This window comes from Prionailurus bengalensis, chromosome D2, assembly GCF_016509475.1.
Source record: "Prionailurus bengalensis isolate Pbe53 chromosome D2, Fcat_Pben_1.1_paternal_pri, whole genome shotgun sequence".
Taxonomy (NCBI): domain Eukaryota; kingdom Metazoa; phylum Chordata; class Mammalia; order Carnivora; family Felidae; genus Prionailurus; species Prionailurus bengalensis.
Genome location: NC_057351.1, coordinates 78,156,357 through 78,178,228, shown reverse-complemented (window position 1 = coordinate 78,178,228; position 21,872 = coordinate 78,156,357). Strand labels below are relative to the sequence as shown.

Sequence of the window (21,872 nt, the reverse complement as noted above, 5' to 3'; positions counted from 1 at the left end):
GCAGTTTAACATTATTTTATTGTAGCTCCTCAACAGTCCTAATAGGGAAGTATTAGCATTTTTGTGTTACAGCTGAGGAGTATGAGGTTCTGGGAGTTCAGATCCCAGAGGACAAAGGTATCAGTGTCACGGGGGAGAACTCTCTTGCCCAAGCACTACACATGGTCCCCCGTAGACCGGGAGCCCATGGAAGAAGGCGGGAAGCAGATCTAGCGAACTCCGCATCACCCGGTGTGGCACGGCAGGCCTGGCACACGGTGGGTGCCTGATTTGAGGTGGACCATGACACCGACAGAATCATCCCGGGTCCCCGCGGGCCACAGGCCTAGGGGCGGGAGGGCGGCCACCTGGCCAGGCTCCTCTCCACAGCCTGCGGGGCCTGCAGCTGAATGGGTCCCAGGACGACGTCCACCTTCTCCTGGTAGGAGCCCACGTCCCTCTTGGACCTCACGATGCAGCCTCTGCGGCAGCGGGAGAAGTAGTCGTCTGCCCGGCACACCACCATTTTACACCGCAGGTACACGGAGGGGAAGCGCTTCAGGAAGTAGAAGGAACTGAATTTGAAGCGGGCAATGCGAGGCGAGGGCGGAGAGTAAGATTGGTAGGTTCTGTCCTTGGCGCACCTGGAAGAGGAGAGAAGCAGCCTGTCAGCCCCGGGTGCGCTGCCTTTCTCAGGACACGCCTGGGCCGGGCGTGGAGCCCCACGGCCTCCTCTAGGCCTGCGTTCCCGGCTGCACCTTCCTTCCCTCAGTACGTGTGGTTCACACATGGCCTGGTAGCCTCCAGGGAAATCCTGGCTCTGGTACCTCAGCAGCATCTTAAAGCGGGAAATCAGCCCAGGGTTGCCGCACGGACAAGCAGGCCCCGGATTGCACAACGGGTGCCCAGTGACCATGTGCTCGGCGGCCCTGGCAATCCAGGTGATTCGGGGAGGTCGCGGGGCCCAGAGAGAGGGCAGGCAGGCAAGAAGATGGCATTTCCTTTCCTTTCCTGGTCTCAGGGCCAGGCAAGACGACACTCGGCTACTCTCCAGTGTCTCTGGTGCCGCCCTCTCTCCGGGGCTGTGTCTGCTGACCTGGCCCGGGTGGCTGTACTTTCCACACGAGCCTGACTACCCTCGGCGTCCCCTACTCCAATATCAACCACCTCCTTCTTCCCTCAGTCGCCTCATCTCCACTGTGTTAGAAGGAACATGACCAGAATCCCCTGAAAGAAACCGTACTAAGATATGGATGAGGAGTATCTCCCAGCTCCACCCCGAGCTGAGGAAGGAGCTGGCCTAGCCCGTGAGTGTCTCCTACGGTAGGATTTGGCATGACGTAGCGAAGAGGAGAGCAAAGAAACTGGCCCGTGGGGTTTTAGGCGGAGATTTTTTGTGGTGGACGGGAGCTGTCACCAGGGCGGCCCTGACTCTGCCTGCGAAACGTGACCCGGGGTCTACTCACTGTCTTCCTTCTGCCTTCCAGAGGCTCCTTCCTCCACGTTCAACACACATCCTCTCAAATACCACGTTCTTTTTTCCCACGGGGGTCACTTTAGCCGCAAAGGTGAGAAGGAAAGTACCAGGGCCTCGTCAGAAGTAGGACAGTTGTAAATGAGGTCAGGGTAGCTCAGGGGCTGCCGGGAAATGATCGCATTCCCCAAAAAACCACACTAGTCATGGCGGTCTGTGTAGGCCAGAGCTCCAGAACCCAGACTGCACTTCAGAATCACTGGGGGAAATTTTAAAAATATGGATCCCCAAACCCCACCACAGACCAAAATAAAGAGAATGTGCAGGTGGCGCCTGGGCATGGGTGTGTTTAAAGCTCCAGATTACTCTGAAGGGCTCCCAGGTGGGCGACCTGGTTGATGGCGAGATGTACCGATGCATCCCTGTACTCCAGGGACAGCTGGGCCCACATTTACCCCCACATGCACATCCCCCTTTCCTGAGGACACTGCATTATCTTATATACATATATGCCAGAATTCGGCCAAAAAGAATCTTTTAGCAGAGAAGAGCCAAATCACTCATTTGTGTTAATCTCAATCGTTTGACATAAATTCCAATGTCACCGTGTTACTGTTTGTAGAAAGAGAATTTGGGTAAGCTTCTCTCCCATCTTTGCTGCCAAGAGGGTGCGAGGGGGGGGGGGGGCTGCCGTGAACGGAGCCAACTGCATAGATGGAACGAGACAGGCCTTAACACCTATTTACCAAATTGACACATACTCAAACTGTGCCTGGAAAGAGATGCTGTTTTTAGTATCTCAGGGAGGTGTAAGATTTAACCTTCCAACCCTGATTCATAACAGAGCCCCTTAGCCTATCAGCACAACCTCTAAATTGTGCTTCTATGTGATTGTTACTGAGGTGCCAAGGGGCGCCTGGGTGGCTCAGTCGGTTGAGCGTCCAACTTTGGTTTAGGTCATGATCTCGTGGTTTGTGGGTTCAAGCCCCGTGTTGGGCTCTGTGCTGGCAGCTCGGAGCTTGGAACCTGCTTCAGGTTCTGTGACTCCCTGTCTCTCCTACCCTCCCCTACTCATGCTGTCTCTCTCTCTCTCTCTCTCTCTCTCTCTCTCTCTCTCTCTTTCTCTCTCTCTCTCAGAAATAAATAATCCAGGGAAGCAGGACAGTAGTAGAGAAGCGCAACCTGGGTACCAGTAACCGCAGTCTGGCCACCACTGGCCACCAACTGGCTTGGTTGGAACGACAATTCTCAGCTTCTAGGTTAAGGGACCCTTGCTGACCCCTGCTACTCACCCACAACCTTCCTTGTGGCCCACCTTCTGTGCCTGCTCTTTGCCCAGGGCCGCATCTACTCCCTCCCATCTCATCCTCCCAACAGCCTGTGATGTGGGCATCACTATGAGCATCTGATGGGTGGGGAGACTGGCTCAGGATAGATGCCCTTGCCCGCCCACAGCAATGCAGCTGGTCCATGGCAGAGCTGGCATCTCAACCTCTATCTGCTGCAGAACCAAGGCTTTCCCCACCACACATATGTCTTCTTATGGAGTTTGGTCACCTGGGTCAGATCCCAGTTACAGCTAACCTGCTTGGTGACTGCTGGTGACTCATTCACGTCTCCACCATCTCCACACATCTGTCTCCCTATATGTGAACCAGGAATGACAACCTGAACGGTTACATTGGAAACACTAGAACCCAAATCTGCATTCCTTGAGACTTTGGGCTACTTGGGTTTGAATTGTCAGGTGAAGGCTAACATTCACTCCACGAAGACACTCCTTACCCACTCCGGATAAGATCGTAAGTCAAAGATGTAAAGTCATTGGAATATGGGGACGCCACACAGGTATCCACAAACAAGGCCAAGGAGGCATCAGAATGGAGGATCTCCGCTTGAAGGTACAAGTTCTGGTTCAGGTCCACATAGTACGGGCTGCTGGTCACACGATACAAAAATGAAGATGATGTATAAAAGGAAAGGTTCACGTTGAAACTGCTATACTGCACTTCCTTGATGTCGACGGTGTCATTAGCAATGTACATGGTGTCAATCCAGGTGTTCTGGAGCATCCTGCAGCTGATATGAATGCGGAAGTCCTTATGCCTCTTGATGATGGCATTTGAAGCAGCTGCTTCGAGGAAGTTGGAATAGATGATGGTATCATTATTGGCCTGGGAGAGGAAGGCGGGAGAGCAAAGTCAGGCAACTGTCACCTGCTGAGGGAAGCTCATTGCTGATTTGGGTGACAACGAGGGGAAAGTGACTCAGCCAGACTTCAAAACCCTCCCAGGACCACACAGAGAAGGCACGCGGCCGCTACCATGGCTCCCACGACTTGGGCTGGGCATGCTGCTACACCAGCAGGACTCCTTCCTTTCACACAACTCCCTTCCTCTACCATGTGATGGGGACCACAGTGTGGGCCAGGTGTTAGGGTTTCCTGGGAGCCGCTCCTCTTGGGAAGACGGGCGTGTCTGGATGACCCCTTGCCGTGCTGCACAACTAAGCTGCCCGGACTCCGTGGCTCAGGGCCTTCTGTGCTGGCTTTGCCTCCTTCTCACCATGGCTGGGATAAACCAAGGGAGGTGGCTATATATTTGACGTATTTGGGGGAGAGGCTGGTGGGATCAGTTGTCACTGTGCTGTTCGGATGGCTCAGTGGCTATTGCAGCTTGGTGTCTGAGGCTGCCGGGACGGGAAGCGACCTCAGGGGTGGGGGCTCCCCCAGAGGCTCAGGTGGGCAATTGAATGGGCTGCAACAATGCTGGCGTCCTTCCCGTCACACTCTGCTTTTCCACTCCCCCTACCACGGGACCGCTTCCTACTGTGCCTTTTACAGCAAATTCATAGGAATGTTGATCTCTCATGCTGTTCGATGTGCCTAAGAGTGACCTTCTGGGGATGAGAGCCTTGCGCTCCATGGTCTGTGAGCATCTCAAGGAAAAAATGATGTCATCAGGACTTGGCATGGTGTCAACAGTTCTATCAGCATCAATCAAAACCGTGGAATGAATGAAAGCCACAGGGGACAGGGCTCAGCAAAAGTACTGTCATGAATGAAAAATGGGGCCCAGATGGCCAAGAAGACACAGATAAATGCGGCCCTCTGGCAGCTTCATGGTCATGATCACCTGGCCCCAAGCGAGGTGAGCCCAAGCCAGTGATTGCCAGGCAGAGGCAGGGGTAACACTCCCCCTCCCAGTGTTACGATGGCCAGAAGCAAACTTCTTTTTGCTAGCCAAGTATGAATTCTCACAAGCAACTGGTGCTTTTGCAAGAACAAGAACGAAAATAACACCACGGTGGTGTCCTAAAATGTGAAGCTAAATTACTCTTTAAAAAAAAAAAAAAAGCGGTTTGCCATGTCGTCACATTTCGTTGTGTGCCCTATCCAGAACAAAACCCAGTTCCTGGCTATTTGGGAGTCTAGACAAGTTCTCTGCTGCAGCCAGCACCTGTATGTACACCCAAATACCACTGTTCTTCAGAACAGAGTGTGTTGGGGGCCAGCTGGTGGCTCAGTTGGTTAAGTGCCCGACTCCTGACTTTGGCTCAGGTCATGATCTCAGGCTTTGTGAGTTCGAGCCCCACATCAGGTTCTGTGCTGACACTGGGGAGCCTGCTTGGGATTCTGTCTCTCCCTCTCTCTCTGCCCCTCCACCACTTGTGCTCACTCGCTCTCTCTCTCCCCAAAATTAAAAACAGTTGTTCGAAAGGCTTTCACTTCCTGCCTGCAGTTGCAGAACTCAACTGAATTTGTCCCTTCCAGAAAAACACGTGGAAGGAGAACATTTTAACAAGTAATTTCAAGTGTTTTTGCCAGCCCTATGACCCTTCCTTCCCCTCCTTTTCCTTTTCTCCACTGGGCGGCTGGGGAGGTCTCTGCAGCCCCAGACAGCAGGGGAGTACCAGAACCTTCTGGACTCAGGTCTGGGGAAGGCATCCTTCTGGTGGGGTTGGGAGACCTTATCTCTTCTATGCCCACCATCCATGCATCGAAAATACACTATATTTTCTAAAACGAATTAAAGAAAAAAGAATTGCTTTATGTTTGAGTGAAAGTGGTTGTCAAAGGCAACCATATAGATGTCACTTGGTTACTCCTTCAGAGACCAGCTGAGGTGCCTTCAATGTCACTCCAGATACTGAAACCAAAGTTTTCTTAGAATTCACATTTGTCCCTGACTTCTGTGGTCAAGCTAAATTCTGAATCCACTCCAAGCAATGAATGTGGCGTGAAGGTTTATTTGTTGATCATAAAAAGCAGTTCTGATTTTATATTACAATTCATTATCAGATGTCTGCTCAGTCTGGAAGGAACTCACTATGTAACGGGGAGTCTTGGCACATAAGTCAACTGCTATTCTCATGAAGTCTCAGACTCAGGATTCCACTTGGCGTCCCTCCCCTGTGGTGGGGGGACCTCACCTATTCAGACACACCAGCCAACACCTGTCAGATGCTGCGTGCCGTCCAGCCTTTGAATCCTGGCTCTGCAGTTCATGACCAGGTGGCCTCAGGCAAGTGGCTTAACCTCCGCAAGCCTGCGCTTCCTCACGATTACATGGGAATAAAAGTTGCCCCGAGAACTTCGGAAGTCATGTAGAACTTAGTTCAGTTGCTGGCATACAGATTAGTGGTTAATAATATGATTATAAAGGGTTGGGCACCACTGGGAGCTGCAAAGACGAGTAAGATGTTGGCTCTGCCCTGAGACCCTCAGCCCGGTAGGGGACGCAGCCATTTAAATAAATGGAGGAAGGACAATGTAGCATGTGTTGCCCAGCATCAGCCAAGTTAGAAGAACCAGCACTGGCACGTTGCTTTGCTGGCTCCTAATGGAGACGAAGGAACATCGATGAGGTGACCCAGATGTCAGAGTCTCCAGGCTGCACGTTTGGAACCAGGAGGGATAATCACCTTTGGTGCACTGACTCCCACTGACTAAACTCATGGCAAACCAGAATCCAACAGAATTAAATTATAGGGCAAAATATAAAAAAACCAGATTGACTAAAATGTTTGCATGGTGTGAGTGATACGCTCCCTTCTCTGCGTGTAGGTCTCCCTGACCCACTCAGTTCATCTCAGAAGGAGAGCTGGTGTCTGTAGGGACTGAGGAAAAGGAGCCAGTGTCTGTAGGGACTGAGGAAATGGCCACAGTGGCAATTTAGACCCTCAGGCCTAGGCGTCCACTCATGGCCGACAGGCCAATCTGTTTGGCTAAATGACCATCCCCTTCGTCTCCATTGTTTCTTATGTGTCAAAGGATCAGGAATGACCTTGCCAGGTAATGAACAGCATCTTCTCGGCACCTGACCCAGTGCTGGGTCACGGCAAATGCTCAGTACGTCTTTGGTGAGTTGACACCCTCTGAACGTGTGTGTGTGCTGCACACATTATATATGTTCGAGCATTTCATGTTGTGTGTTTACTGCAGTCCTAAGCCACGTAAAAACATTTGCACCGCGCCTGTTCCCTGAAGACGAAATCTTGAAATGATTACTTAGGTGTCAGCCAAACGTTCAGAACTTAGAATAGATAATTTAAAGTGAGTTTACATAAAATTAAATGCCACCATTGTAAGGATGCCACTCAGCGAGGTTTGACAATCAGCACTACCACAAGAGACGGAACACTTCCACGAACCAAAACAGCTCCTTCCTGCCCTTTTGCAGGCAATCCCCTCCGACCAGGTTGGCTTGCCATCACTCACTTGTTCTCCGTGTCTGAATTTTACACACAGGGAATCGAAGAGTAAGTACTCCTGTGTGGCTGGCTTCTTTCACTCCGGGGAAGGCTTTTGGGATTCCCAGAGTCTGGCATTTGCCCTACTGTTTCTTGGCCAAGTGGTGTTGGGCAACCTGCTTGACCCTTCGAAGCCCAACCTCCCTATTTTTAAAGTGGGTTGATGATGAGAGAACACTTGATGGGGATTTGGGGAGCGTGACACCGGCTAATCCCAGTGTCTGGTCCCCGGTAGGATGAGCAACCGTCCAGTTTGCTCAGGATCGAGGAGTTTTGTGGGATATGGGACTCTTCCATGCTGAAATCTGCAAAGTCCCAGGCAAGCCAAGACAGTCGGTCACCCTAGATGGTGACAGCTCAGCAAATGGTAGCTGCAGAGGCTGACTTTCTGTGAAGCTAATGAAACTTAAGCCTCAGGGCTTCCCACATGCATGGTTTTGTCCAAGGCCTAGCGGTGTGCTGGCACAGCCATATATTTTTATGAGATTTATAAAAGGTCGCATTGTTCTCTTTAATGAGGCACACCTCCCCCCCCCCCCCCCCCCCCCCCCGCCGCCTCACCAACCCTAATCCCAAACTCTATAAGCTTCAGGCCCTATAAAACCTGTAGCTGCCCCTGGGAGACGCTACGGTCATTGCCGATGTGAGTGGCAGCCTGCCCTGCACCCTCTATGCCCGACAGGGTGGGGAAAACTGGGTGCGGAAGGCAGCCTCCTTCCTCATCCTTACATTTGGAAGTGGCTGTAGCTACATCATAGCACCAAGGGACATAATGACATCTTCACCCTGATTACACTGACTGTAGCATCATGACTTCAAGAAACACAGCATATATCACTTTAAGAAAGATCACTCAGTAGGAGAGAGAGTAGAAAGCCTTAGGCTTACCTGCTTGATGGTGCCACAGCCTGAGTATGGAATTGTGAATGTCACCTGGCTGGCCGTTATCTGGGGCTGACACCGGTAGCTTTCATTCCAGCTGGGAATGAAAAGGTCCCGGGCAGAGTAGCCCAAGGATTGGAGGTAGCTCCTGCTCACGCTGGCTTGCATGTGATTTGGCAGACAAAGCAGCTCTGGTGGCCAAGGGAAAACAACACCGGCAGTCAGCACCCCAGCGAGCCCGCCAGGCACCCCTCCCGTAGAAAGGTGCAGAGACCAAGATGGCGGATGAAGACAGTCCACATCGGAACAGGCTTCATCCCAACCCCCCAGCTGCCCCCTGGCTCGGGTCAGTGTCATTCTCACAAGACCCCTTTGAGGGCACAGGAACTTAGGATGCCCCTGATGGAGAAATGGAGGCAGGACACGAAATGGGTAAAATGTTTTGCCAACCTGCCATTTATCCATAAAGTAATGCTCCGGTTGAAGGGTTGGGAAATTGTAAAATAAAGTCCTTTAGCTATGGAACAAGTCAATGCTTAAAATCCTGACTGCAAAAGAGAGCTTGAATATCACCTTGCCCGGTCCCTAAGCCAATCTGTAAATCAGTCCATTTAACAGCTCAAATCGTGGCCATTAGCTGGAAGCAGCTGAGTGAATGGTTCAGTCCATCTTGAGATCACAGCCAAACGTGCTGTCTCAGGACACAGTCTCAGTGGCCCCAAGGTCACCTGTGTCCCCTGGCGCGGACATCTCACCATGTGCTGAAAGTATGACCTCACATTTAGTCTCTGATGACCACAGTAAGGCCACCACACTGCCCATCGGCCAGTTCTGGCCCTTGACCTCATTTCTGGGCAGCCAGAGTCCAGGACCACTGCTCTTGGTCCCTCCCAGCACCAGATAAGCCTCGGTGACCTGACAAGGTTGCCCTAGTTTCTTACTTCACAACCACAGAAGGGTTGGGCAGCAGAAGCCTCTGAGAGGTGCCCTTGACAATGAGCCCTCACGAGGGGACTTACGGGTGCTGTCATTGGAAGGACGGGAATAGTAGTCGACCTGGAAGCCCCTCTTTGTGATGCTGCCATCGCTGACGAAGCGAATGGACATGAAGTTCGATGATGAAGTGAAGGAGCCCCTGGCTCCATCACAAACGCGGGCAATCAGAGGGGAGCTGTGGGAGGGGCCGTCAAACACTTCGATATAGTCGTAGTTACAGCCTCCTTCAAGCCTGCAGGGACAGAACACAGAGTTTTGGCTTCGATTTCAGCCAGGATTTAATGTAGGGGGTCAGACTTCAGTGACGGGGGCCACACCTTTGTGCCAGAAATGGCGACTTTCTGAAAATAATAGCTGAAGATAATATAGTGACATTCACCTTCCGGTGACCTCCATGGATCTTAGTCCTGCCTTTTGGGGTCACACATATGAATCTACAGCCCCTCTCCTGACACCCCTCTGCACCATGAAAGGAAGGGATCACAGCCTGCCTTAGACTGTTTCTTCAATCAAACAGACCTTGGTTTCCCATAGAATAATATAAATATTCATGAATTCATAGTGATAGAAATAGGTAACTGAACTAAGAAATATTGGGCAAGTCAAATAACCTCTCTGAAGGTTAGGTGGTCAACCTTCCTCCAGAGGATTGAATGGGCTTTAAGTACAGTCTCCGAAATCCAAATTGAATTATAATGATGAGGAAATTAAAATAATATTTTATCTTTTACAAGACTCCAAATGAATTTCCAAGGCAGAGATTCGCAAGGGCACCGCAACCAAAAAGCAAGAGAGAAAACCATTCTGTTCAAGAATGGCTATTACAGAAAAAATAATGGTACCCTCCTTCCTGGACTCTAAAATACCTCTGCATGGTCACTCCCTTCCTTGGACCAATATTATATTAATGTGGCTTTGATGTTGTCTCTTCTGCTTAAAACAGTGATTCCCACTCTTCATTGAATGAGGAACAGATAAACTAACCTCTGCAGTAGTGACTTCTCCACCTCTGCTTGACCCCAAGAACTCATCCCAAAAAAGGAAGGAGTGGAGAGAAAATTGTTTAAAAAAAAACAAAACAAAACAAGCAAACAAACAAACAAAAAAACACAACCGGGGTGGTTAAAAGGATTCTCTGTGTTACTATTACTCCAACAATCATCCCTCCTATTGGATAATATTTTCCAAGTATTTTCACATGTTTCTCTCGTGTGACCTTCCCAGTAGCCAGAGAGGAGAGGGAAGCAGGTATTTTATTCTCTTGCTTTGACTCAGGTTCAGGAAAATTAAGTGACTTCCTGTGGTCACGTAGCAAATTAGTGACAGACTTGGGACTTTAAACCAAGGCTCTTGTCCTGGCTGCACCTCCACGGGCTGCCTCTGCGCTTGATAAGCAAACTGAACCCATAAGAGAACATGTCAACTGGGCAAACATCATTCTTGAAGGGCTAGGTGCCATTTGCTCTGTTCTGAAATATCCGTGAGGCAGCCCCACACACTTACTGGACATCTCTGAAGACAACAGTCACACGGTAGTTGTTTCGGACCTCGATGTCCCACAGGCATTTGGCATTGTTTGCATAGTTCCCAGGATAGAACGGGCTGGAAAAGTGCCCTGATGGTTGGGACAGGAAGCCTCCACAGGAGTAATTTGCTGTCGGGATGAAACAAAAATGTTGAGGACCCCCAGAGCCCAAGGCACAGTCACCTGGGGGAAATTTTTAAACGACTCCCTAGACAGAAACCCAGCAGGAGGTGTCCTAGACCCAGACTGTCCAGAGAGGCTCCCCTAACCCCCGCCGCCCCACCTGGTGGCACCGTCACTGGGGAAGAAGAAGGGGATTTCTCAGAGAGCCCAGAACTTACTGTTCGGGTAGGTGACGTTGTAAACAGGAGCTGTTGATAAAGAGAAAAGATAATAATCAGTTTCCCGGCATCGTGGACACAGTTGTTGTCCTCGCTTGTGCTGTGAGGAAATGTGCCGACCCTGGGTTCAAAGCCAAATGCTGGATACTTGCCCTCAGGGAGCTCACAGCCCAGAGGGATGGATGGGAAGGAGCAAATCCCAGCATAGCAGGATGGGGCTGTGATCAGGGTAAGCCCAGGACATGGTGGGAGCCCAGAGCATTGGCTCCTGGCCCAGACTAAGCAGAGGAAAGAAGGCAGGTAATTTGCTGGGGGTGAGGGGGGGTCGGGGTTGGGGGGATGGAATCAGGCAAAAAAGTACAGGGGCATTCCAGGCAGAGGGAACAGAATGTGCAAAGGGACCCAGGTCTGAGAGTACGTTGCACATTTAGGGAACATCAGTGTGGATGGAGCAAGGAGGGGGTGGGGAGGAAATGAAACAGACAAAGGAAGTGGATCATGGAGAGCTCTAGAGACTCTCCCAAGCAGTGGGGATCTGTGGCCAGATGACCCTGGGGAGTCACATGAAGGGTGCAAGGGTGTGGAGGCTGGGACCAACACCTGCATTTCATAAGGATGCCCAGCTGCTGTGTGAAGAATGAAGGCAGGGAGGCTGAGGGGTCGCTGCTGCAGGAAGCAGGTGGTGAGGAGGGGAGGGGTGGGGACAGAGGGGAAAGATCTCGGGAGCCAGGGGTGTGTTGGAAATGCTTAGGGCAATTTTGGCCACAGCTCCGGAGCAATCAGGAGCTTCTACTGGCCCTGCATGGAGTTCAGTGATGAAACAGGACCCACTGGCCTGCACTGAGCAGGGTCTGGTGTCCTAGGGATAGGCAGGACCTACACGGGTGGCTGGCCTCTCCTAGGGACTGACCAGAGAGCTGAATCTCAGGCTGGCCAGGCTACTGATGAACAAAGGGATCCGAGAGAGAGGCCCAGCCCTCCTCAGGTAGGGACATTAGTTGCAGGGTTGCCCCTAGTGCTGGGGAAGGCCTTGGGGACAACTCTTGCGAAACCGAATGGGACATCTTGCACCAGCAGTGGAGAGGACCGGCCAGGCAGCGGGCAGGAATCACTGGTACTTACCCTGTGTTGTTGGGTAGCTTCCTGTAAAGGGATAGAAAAAAAGCATCAGTCACTGAAGTGTGTCTGGAGGAGGGGCCAGAATGTGGGAGGGCACACCCAAGTGACACAGTCTGACCTCTTCAGTGAGCGCATTGTGCTGTGGAGGCCTGTGTTAGCAGGGGGAGGCCTGCACACATCTCCCCAGCTGCTCCCCCAGCCCCATCATTACCTGGGGGTCGTCAGTGCCACAGCCAAAGTCACACCATCACTCATTCCTCATTTCCTACTTGTCTGGAACCGTTCTAAGGGTTCACGTGCATGAGCCACTTAGTTCTCTAATCGCCCTTGGAAGCAGGCTTATTGTGACCATCTCCTCTCCATACACGACGAGACTGAGGCCTACAGACATGACCTCATTGCTAAAGGTCACAGGGCAGATAGAAGGGTGAGAACACACTGCACGCCAGCTGTGTGTTCAGCGTGATGGCTCTGGGGCCCAGAAACCCACCGGAGACACAGTGGCCCCTGCATGGTCTCCTGGAGTGGGAAGGCCAAGGGCATAAGTTGACAAGCTCTGGTCTGCCTCCACTTCCAGAACTGGGCCACAAATACCATCAGCCACCAGCCCTTAGCTGTCACTCTGTAGCAGGTCAGAGGTGAAAGGGGCCTTCCATGAATGATGTCATGCGGTACCTGAGCAAATGACTCCGGCATCTTCCCGGTGGGCACAGTCATGGGAGAACCAGCCTCGGTTCCGGCACTGCCAGAGAGTAGATTCTGTCCCGGAGCACACCACATCGTCCAGGGTGATGGGACCAGAGCCGGGCCCAAAATGGGCATTTCCCAGGGCTGACACTGCATATCCACACCGCAGCTGTCTGCAGACCACTTGGGCATCCTGAATGTCCCAGGAGTCATCACAAATCGTCCCCCATACGCCATTGTGGTAAATTTCCACACGCCCGGCACAGGCACCATAGGAGGAATTTGAACTGACTAATCTCAGGCTGGCATCTGAAAGATACACGGCATAAGAAATGATGGCCACTCCCACAACAGACCACACAGGCCAAATAACCCATGGGCCTTTCTCACTCCTAAAGTCACCAGGCGGCTGATCAGGGTACAGACGTCTCCAAGATCAAGCTGGAAGGGGCTCAGACCCCCTCACCCTCCAGATGGGAACATGTTGGTTCACAGTAAGGTCAGTCACCAGGTCTCCAGGGAACTTCGTGGCAAACCCAAGACCAGGCTGTGTCCCCCATTCCCTACATCTCTTAGCCTTCGTTTACCAGTCAACTGTGAGACAAGGAGGAGGGATGTTTGATTTCATGTGGGAACCACGATACCCAGAAGCAGGGTCCACATAAACACACTGAGCCTCCAAGGTCAGGTCGATCGGGTTTAGTGCGAACGCACCTTGAGGAAAGGAGTTATACCAAGCAGAAAAGCCGGTGCTTTGGATACTGATGTCACTTCGAAATCGAACGGTCATTCGGTTGTAAGAAGAGGTGAATATTTGCCTGGTGCCATTACAAATTTTCCCCAGCAAGTTACTGCTGTTCAGCGGTCCATCAGAGATTTCGACATAATCGAAATTGCAATTGCTGTTCACCTCCAGCCTGTATGAAAAAGTGGATTCATGTCAACATTGAAATCTCTATCGCTCCTGTTTTTACAGATAGTTTGGACTTTCATGGGCAACGTTACTGAATCTAAAATATTCTTTGAGCTGTTCCTCAATCAGATTAAAGGAATTCCCAATGTTGCCGGATGCTTCATGGTAGGATCAGAGCAATGTGACATGTGGTCCATGGCATCCGAGAGTGTAAAGCATCTCAGCCCCGCACACAGCCCAAACCGTGGAGGACCATCCTTCGCCAGATGACCTGGCTGTTACTCACTGCAGACTGTTGAATCCCAGATTTATGCGATAGCCGGGGTTCACTTCTATTTCCCAGACACACTCAGCATTGTTGGGGTAGTATCCAGGGTAAGATGGGCTGAAAAATGTCCCGCTGGCATTGAATAAGAAGCCACCACAATTTGAAGAGGGTCCTATAGAGGAGAGAGAGGGACACACCAACATGGCAGGTTTCAGGTGTGTTACAACAAGTAATTGTCTTTTGGGTACGAGTCCTCTGACCTTAGAACATGACTCAGTTTTTCCTCTCTTGGGCCTGGTCCTGGGCTGCCTCACATTAGGGACCTTGATCTGAGGATCTACCTCCCCCAAAGGGCCTAGAAAAGTGACTCTCTGTCCAGAGGTGACCCAAGCTTCAGAGAGAGCATGAGTCACCTTGAAGCAAAAATGCCAAGAAAGCAACAAAGTGATGATTGTCATTGTTCAGGGGATTACAAGGATAACGCTGGCTGAGTGGGAGTGTTGGCCCATGGGGAGCGCTGTGTAAAGGAACTTATTCCCTAGGGTCTCCTGCCAGTTGACAAGAAGCAGTGTAAAGTGGGGTCGAAAGTAGGGTTTCTGCCACAGAAGGCCCGAGCTTGCAGCTTGACTCTGTTGTTATCAGCTCCGTGATCTTGAGCAAGTCACTTAACCTCTCTGCCTCAGCTTCCTTATCTGAAAACTGGGAGTGATCGTAACATCTGTGTCATCAGATTCTTAGGAGTATTAAATGAGACAATACGTGAAAACTCTCAGAGCATTTCCTGGCACATAAGAAGCACCCAACAGTATTAGCTATTACTACTTAGCAGAGAATGACAAATAGTATTTAGCATTCAAACTTTCGTTGGCCAGTCTAATAGGCCATTTAAAAATATTTAGATACTCAGGTGCCTGGGTGGCTCAGTCAGTTAAGTGTCTGACTCTAGATTCCGGCTCAGGTCTTGATCTCACAGTTTGTGGGATCAAGTCACACATTTGGGACTGCACTGACAGTGTAGAGCCCACTTGGGATTCTCGCTCTCTCTCTGTTCCTTTCCTGCTTGTGCACTCTCTCTCTCAAAAAAATATATATTCTTCATCAAGGATCATTCATAATAATGAAGAAATATAAATAGCAATTGGGGATTAGTTAAATAATTCGTGATCATAACTGTGTAATGAAATACAATGCAGGCATTAAAACGATGGAAAGAGAATATTCGATGACATAAACAAGTGGCCATATAATTTCTCAAGAGTGATGGAAAGCTACTGAACAATAGCCATATCACAAGGGAAAACTGGTAAAAACATGGTTATTTGTGAAATTACCCATTTATCATCTCCCTTCTCTCAAAGCTTTGGAGAGCCTCCAAGAAATAAAAGCCTTTAAGTCTATTCCTTGAAGAATCACTTATTTCATTTCCTTAAAGGAAGGGGAAATAGATCTCCTTATGAAAACAAAAATCATCTACCTGGCAGGGGGGACGTAAGGGCTGAGGGTGTGGAAGGTAGATGCAGGCTGTGTGTGTAGTTTGGATGCGGTGTGCAGTGGGGCAGACCTAGGGAGGCTATGTGTGCACGTTGAACTGGGCTGTTCATTTACAGGCATCTCCTGCCTGGACAGCCAAGCCTGGGGATGAGAACCCCATGCCCTCAGGTGGAAGAACGTGATACTTACTCCCAGTGGTTGTAGTATGTGGGTACCACCAATATAGAAAGAAATGAAATGCTTTTAGGTTTAAATTCCACGGTCATTCATTTGGTAGAGAAAGCTCAATTCTTTTGCTTAATAAAGGGCTTCTCAGAGCCCAGACATTTCTCATTTACACTGGGAATGGTTGGGGTGGGCTAGTGTGTGTAACACTTCCCCACACACATGGCACCAAATATTTTTGCAGTAGGGCAAGGCACACTTTGGAGATTGCTCTCTCGATGTGAAGGGATTCTTGAAACAGACAAGCACTTGTACAAGTTGTACTGGGTCGTGTTTCTCAAATGATCAAGGTTCTGACTCGAACAATTATTTCATCTGAAATGACCAGAGGGTCCCAAACCTCTTCCACAGCAGCCTCTCTGAACAAGCGCTAGCCGCAGAGAGTGGCAGGGGCCCCAGAAGGGCCCTCAGGCTAAGCTAAGTAAGAACTAAGGTCCTGGGGACTCAGCTGGTCACTGCAACATATCCCAGAGTCCTCAGAGAGAAGAGTCTGGTCTTCTCCTCCTATTTCTAGAAATATTAGAGCAGAATTCAGGAGAGGGGCCCACACTGTGCAGAGATGCGCCTACTCACCTGGGGTAGTAGAGGTGCTCTGGGAGGCTGTGAGAAAAGAAAATACCTTATCAGTCTCTGTGAAGGACATTCTGGAGGAAGCCACTCAGGATTCTGAGAAACAGAATTGCTGAGTGCCTGTCCCGTTTATCACTAAGAAAGACTTTCTAGGAGTGGTGCAGAGGAGCTGAATGGTAAATGAAAAGCTTCGAGGCAGGTCTCCACAAAAAAAGTGTTGCAAGAATTTGTTCTTACAACCTTTATGCACATTAATATGTGGCTCTGCTCTATGGCCCCAGCTAGAGAAGATGTTCCAGTCCTCCCATAAAATTCAAGGACACCAGGGATGATTGGTCACAGGGCCAGGCAGACACAGAACATGATTTCCCAGATCAAGGTGCTTGGCTCCATGTATACAAGCGGTGACAAAGTTGACACAAAACCAATCAACTGCCTTGAGTTTTGAGTGGCTCACGATGGCAGCAAGACAGAGGAATACAACAACACCAAAATGCATGTCAATCATTCAGGCTTAAACAGCGGTGATGACAAGGTATATCTGGAATCACAATTCTCGAGGGGGACATATACTGGAACTAAGGACCCCAAACCTAGAGCAGCAGTCGGAACACATATACTGGTCTGCAATCCTGATAATAGGAGGCCCATGAGAGACCTCAAGCAGGCGGGTCTTTCGCCGCCAGCTACAGTGCTGCAGGAGGGAATGAATGGCATCACGGGGACTTGGGGTTAGGCACTTGTCCTAATTTATCATCTAGACAAATGGCAGCCTGACAAAAACTGATACTGACCGTGGAGGAGAGTTGAGGAGACATGAGGAAGACAGGGAGGGTATAAGTAGCCTCCAACGATCTGCTCAGGACAGGAGGTCTCTCTTCCCTACCCAACACAAAAGAAACTCCCAACGACAAGAGGCTCACCTGAACAGATGACACTGGCGTCCTCACTATGGCCACAGTTGTGCGAGTTCCAGCCGTTGTGGGGGCAGCGCCACAGGTAGGACTCTTGCCCGGAGCAGCGCACGTTGTCCAGGACAATGGGCCCTGAGCCCTGACCAAAGCGGGCACTTCCCGGGGCCGACACGGCCCAGCCACAGCCCAGCTGCCTGCACACCACGTTGGCGTCATTGATGTCCCAGTCGTCGTCACACACGGTGCCCCAGGAGCCTCGGTACAGGACTTCCACGCGGCCCTGACACCGGTCACCTCCATTCACCAGCCTCAGGGACAAACCTGCCTCGTTCCCTAGCAAGACAAAGAACAAAACCCACTGTCCATGTCTATCTTCTGGCCAAAGGCTTAAGGCTTGGTCCAGACTCAAAAGCTTGCTCACGGCCAGTCTTCCCCGGGCACCGTTCCCTTTCGAACATGCCAAGAGCTTAATCTTCAGCCCATGCACCCTGAGAGCTGAGACACCTAGACAGACCTGTCCAAAGGATGCCACGTTGCGGCAAAGGACGCTATGACGCAATGCATGTGAGTAGGAACACAACCCCCATCCACGTTGGGCATGCTCACGAGGGCATCTTCCAGCCATCGCTGTCAGGCTGAGACCACTGCCCTCTTGGGCAGCTTGTTGGCTTCTGTAGGGTCCTGCCTGGGTTCGGGCAGAGCCCCAGGACCTGCTTGCAACGTGGCAAGAAAGGTGGGAACACTAGCACATGGGCCCCCTTCTTCCGAAGGCTACGCTCCACGGCCTGCGAGCCATGAGAGAGGTCTCAGGAGATTGGACAGACCTCCAAGCATTCCATTAACCTCCTGCAGAATGGTCAGCACTGAACATCGATCCCACTGGAGTCAGGGGGCTATCCGCAGAGCGTCAGACCTGGGATCTGAGAGTCACCTCTTTCTGCTACCCAACACACACAGAGGGGCAAAGAGAGCAAAGACACACCCCGAGGCTCCTCCTGTGACTTCCATAACCAAACTTTATGTAGAAGGAGAGTGAGCCAGGGACTTGGGTACGAATATTTACTCCTTGTTGGTCTTACAGGTGGGTAGACGGGGGGGGGGGGGGCAGGTACCCAGAAGTCGTGACAGAGGGAAGAGCGAGAGGTAGACATCTCGGGAAGGAGTCTTCAAAAAGAGTGTGTGGCGGGCCTCTTGACCACTGACACCTGCAATTGTCGCCTTGCTGCACAGGCCTGTTGCTCGGCCAGCCCTGTTGGGATGAAGGCTCTGCAGGAGGACCACCTGGTCCGTCCACACCCATCTCGAAACCTGGCATGTCATTGTCTCCCTCAGAGGGCCTTTGCATCCTACCCACCCTGAGGTATGCATGCCTGAGTGGTGCTGGGTCAACCTGAAATGAGTCAGATATCCTAGTGCCTGTAACACACCATCACTTGCTACACTTTCACCCCCAGGGCACTGTCCATCTGCTTTGGATGTATGCACGGGACACAGATGAATCTGAGGGCATTCCAAACAGCGAGCGATGGAGAGAATCCAGCATGCTCTGAGGCCCCTTCAGGAGAAGGGCAGTGGTCATCCGTGTCCCTTGTTCCACCCAACGTGTCGGCCCAGATTGCATTACAGCTGACATCCAAACACAGAGGCCAGGTCCCTGAACCTGCACGCAGCTGTCTCCTGGGACAGCCTGAAACAACTAGATGAAACCTCCCGGGCTGATGGCCAGACGGGCCTCTTAGAGCTCCAGGTCTCTTTAAGAACCACCGTGGTGACAAACTGACAAGCAGAAACACGGGATACCCATAATTTCGACCAAGAGCGGTGCTTCTCCCTGAGCGCTGAGAAGAAGGATGGGAACCACGAAAAGACACATTCCCAGTGGGGTCACCTGAGACTCACCCGGGCGAACTGTAGACTGGGGTGAACAGCTGTAGTAGAAAAAAACCTCAAGGCAGACACAAAAGCACACAGGTGCTCCAACTGGATCAAAGGTTGAAGAAATCAGCCTAATCTCACAAGCAGATGACTCCACGTGTCCTTGGGCAGACACAGCAAGGGCCCTCCACGAATCTCTCAGTCCTCTGGGAGCCCCACCCTATGTCCCACTGCCATTGCTTGCCTTGCTGGGCCTGAGGACTGGCTTTCCGGCAGACGGAATGCCACCAGCAGGCCCACGAACACCCTCAGAACCACTGCATCCACGCCACGTGGACACAGCTAGAATGGGTTGGACAGTTATGCTACGAAGATCCCAAGCCTCTCACCCCAGGTGCCATGCGCTCAGCCTTGACAAGGTTTCACAGGCTTTCTGCAGGGGGCCAAGCTCAGGCCCCGGGGTCCCAGGTGGCTCATCAGTGTTCCATGTACCACTCACCAGCCATTCCCTACATCGATCCCCTTCTCCACTACTATCACTGTCGCCCCAGATGCGCAATCTAGACTGCAATCCGGCTCTCTAGGTTGGCTTCATGGAGGACCCAGAAGCAGGGGGCCACAAAGGAGTGAAGGTGGCTCATCTTTCAACCACATTCCCAAAAGGTGCACCTTGAGAACAGGGCCCTAGGAAATCAGGTGTGGACTGAGCAGATGATCCAGCTGACGAGCAGGGGGTCATTTTGCCTGCCCACCGAATGGTGAATGCACCTTGTCACCCACAGTGTCACTGATAATCCCAAGCAATTTCTGTCCACAGAAAGAGGGCAGCTGCCCCTGTGGTCCACCTCTGTGGCACTCCAGGGGACAGCTGCGCCCAGGAGACCTAGAGACACAGATATCCAGGAGAGGTCGGGTGGGGACCCTGGAGAAAGGAGTGTGTCGGTTCTCAGTATTTGCCATGAGAGTTTTGAAGTTCACCTGAGCAGATGACACTGGCGTCCTCCCCATGGCGACAGTTGTGCGAGTTCCAGCCGTTGTGGGGGCAGCGCCACAGGTAGGACTCTTGCCCGGAGCAGCGCACGTCGTCCAGGACAATGGGCCCTGAGCCCTCACCAAAGCGGGCATTTCCCGGGGCCGACACGGCCCGGCCACAGCTCAGCTGCCTGCACACCACGTCGGCGTCATTGGTGTCCCAGCTGTCGTCACACACGGTGCCCCAGGAGCCTCGGTACAGGACCTCCACGCGGCCCTGACACTGGTCACTTCCATTCACCAGCCTCAGGGACAAACCTGTCTCGTTCCCTAGCAGGAGACAGGAAAATTATCTTTCTCTTCCTCCCTCCAGGAAAAGCCCCAGGGTCTCAGTGGACAAGAATTACTTCAGGGACCATGACTTCTGCATGCAGGTTAAGGTAGCCCAGCACAGGACTCTCTGAAGCTTGCTCGCCATTATTCATCATTGAGGGGCTATTCAGATACCCTGGAGGGTCATGCGGTTTACGCATGTGCGCAGTCTGGTGGCCCACAATGTCAGCATTGGGATTGCTGACTGGTCATGGGAAGCAGGGGCGAAGGGTGAAAGCCAGCCGCCTGCCTCCCTACCTCGATGACCAACCCAAGCGCCTACATCAAGCCCACAGTTCCTACCCAGCCACCATCAAGAAACTGTCCTAGACCTAGTGCTTGCAGACTCCACCTTCCCCTGACCGTCCTATATCGTGCGCCCTACGACTGGGCCTGAGGGTTCTTGTGAAGGTTCCTTCATGCTGACCACTGACTCGTGTCGCTCTTAAGCCCCGAGCTTGTACTCAATCTGAAACAGTCCGTGAGCCCTCTGAATATCATACCAGTGGGCAGGACTAACGATCACTGACTCTGAGCTGTGCACACCTACAGCAGCCCGGACCTGTGGGTGGCAGAAAAGAAACACAACATGGCAGCATTCGGTCTGCCGGCAGGAAGGTCATTTGCCAGGTTCAGCACGACAGCACACCTCATGAGTGATCGGGCTCACCAGCCCTTTGCACCCTGTGAGCTGGGCTGGGGCATGACCATTGTCTGGTTCTCATTCTTTCAGGCATGTGTTCAATGAGACCTCTGGTCTCCAAAGAAGATGGACACACGCAACAAACCCATGAGAAGACGACCGCTTCCGCAGCCATTAGGAAAAGGCAAATCCTATCCACAGAGAGATGACTACAATGAAAGCGACAGAAGAAGTCGTGTCTCTGAGGATGTAGAGAAAGCACAACTTCCAGACACTGCTACTGGCACCCTACGTTGGCGTGGCTACTGTGGCAAACAGTTCAGTGCTTCCACAAGTAAGAAACATAACGTCATCACTTGACCCCCACGTTCCACCCCTAGGTATATACCCAGGAGATCTGTAAACGGCTGTTCAAATATCAAAATTGTACACAGCAGTCATGGAAAGGCTATTCAAATGAGTCAACGATAAAATTAATCGACATGGCCTTCAACCGATGCATGGCTTAAAAAAAAAAACAAAAAAGGCTAGGGATTCATGGTGCCACTGTGCACGTGCGCCATCATGGTGAACCTTGAGAGAGTCTGCCATTGAAAGAAGCCAGCCACAAAAGGCCACATAAGCACGAATCCATTCATACGAAAATGCCAGAGTAAATAAATCCATATTGATAGAAGGCGGACAGGTGATGACCAGAGAGAAATGGGATTGGGTGTGAATGGTAACGGCATGGAATCTTCATCAGGGGCATGAACAATTCTGGAAGTAGATACTGTGATGGTGGCACCGCTCCGACTATCCTAAAAACTCCGGACTCTAGACCTTAGGCTGGAGTCCTAGGTGGGGTAGCGGTTATGCCCAGAGACCCAAAGAGC

General features: G+C 51.4%; 1 protein-coding gene across 1 annotated transcript in view; it reads right to left on the bottom strand.

The window, feature by feature from the left end:
* Positions 1 to 21,872, bottom strand: part of DMBT1 (deleted in malignant brain tumors 1) — an 86,891-nt gene continuing 65,019 nt past the window's right edge. The window contains exons 33-46 of the mRNA XM_043597771.1: positions 19,989 to 20,312; positions 17,145 to 17,468; positions 16,225 to 16,251; positions 15,616 to 15,648; positions 13,954 to 14,107; positions 13,469 to 13,671; positions 12,743 to 13,063; positions 12,071 to 12,091; positions 10,949 to 10,978; positions 10,586 to 10,736; positions 9,106 to 9,314; positions 8,093 to 8,277; positions 3,239 to 3,627; positions 1 to 623 (exon numbers count right to left, since the gene is read on the bottom strand). Of these exons, the coding sequence (XP_043453706.1) occupies positions 326 to 623; positions 3,239 to 3,627; positions 8,093 to 8,277; positions 9,106 to 9,314; positions 10,586 to 10,736; positions 10,949 to 10,978; positions 12,071 to 12,091; positions 12,743 to 13,063; positions 13,469 to 13,671; positions 13,954 to 14,107; positions 15,616 to 15,648; positions 16,225 to 16,251; positions 17,145 to 17,468; positions 19,989 to 20,312 (2,669 nt within the window). The 3' untranslated portion in view covers positions 1 to 325. The remainder of the gene's footprint in view (positions 624 to 3,238; positions 3,628 to 8,092; positions 8,278 to 9,105; positions 9,315 to 10,585; positions 10,737 to 10,948; positions 10,979 to 12,070; positions 12,092 to 12,742; positions 13,064 to 13,468; positions 13,672 to 13,953; positions 14,108 to 15,615; positions 15,649 to 16,224; positions 16,252 to 17,144; positions 17,469 to 19,988; positions 20,313 to 21,872) is intronic.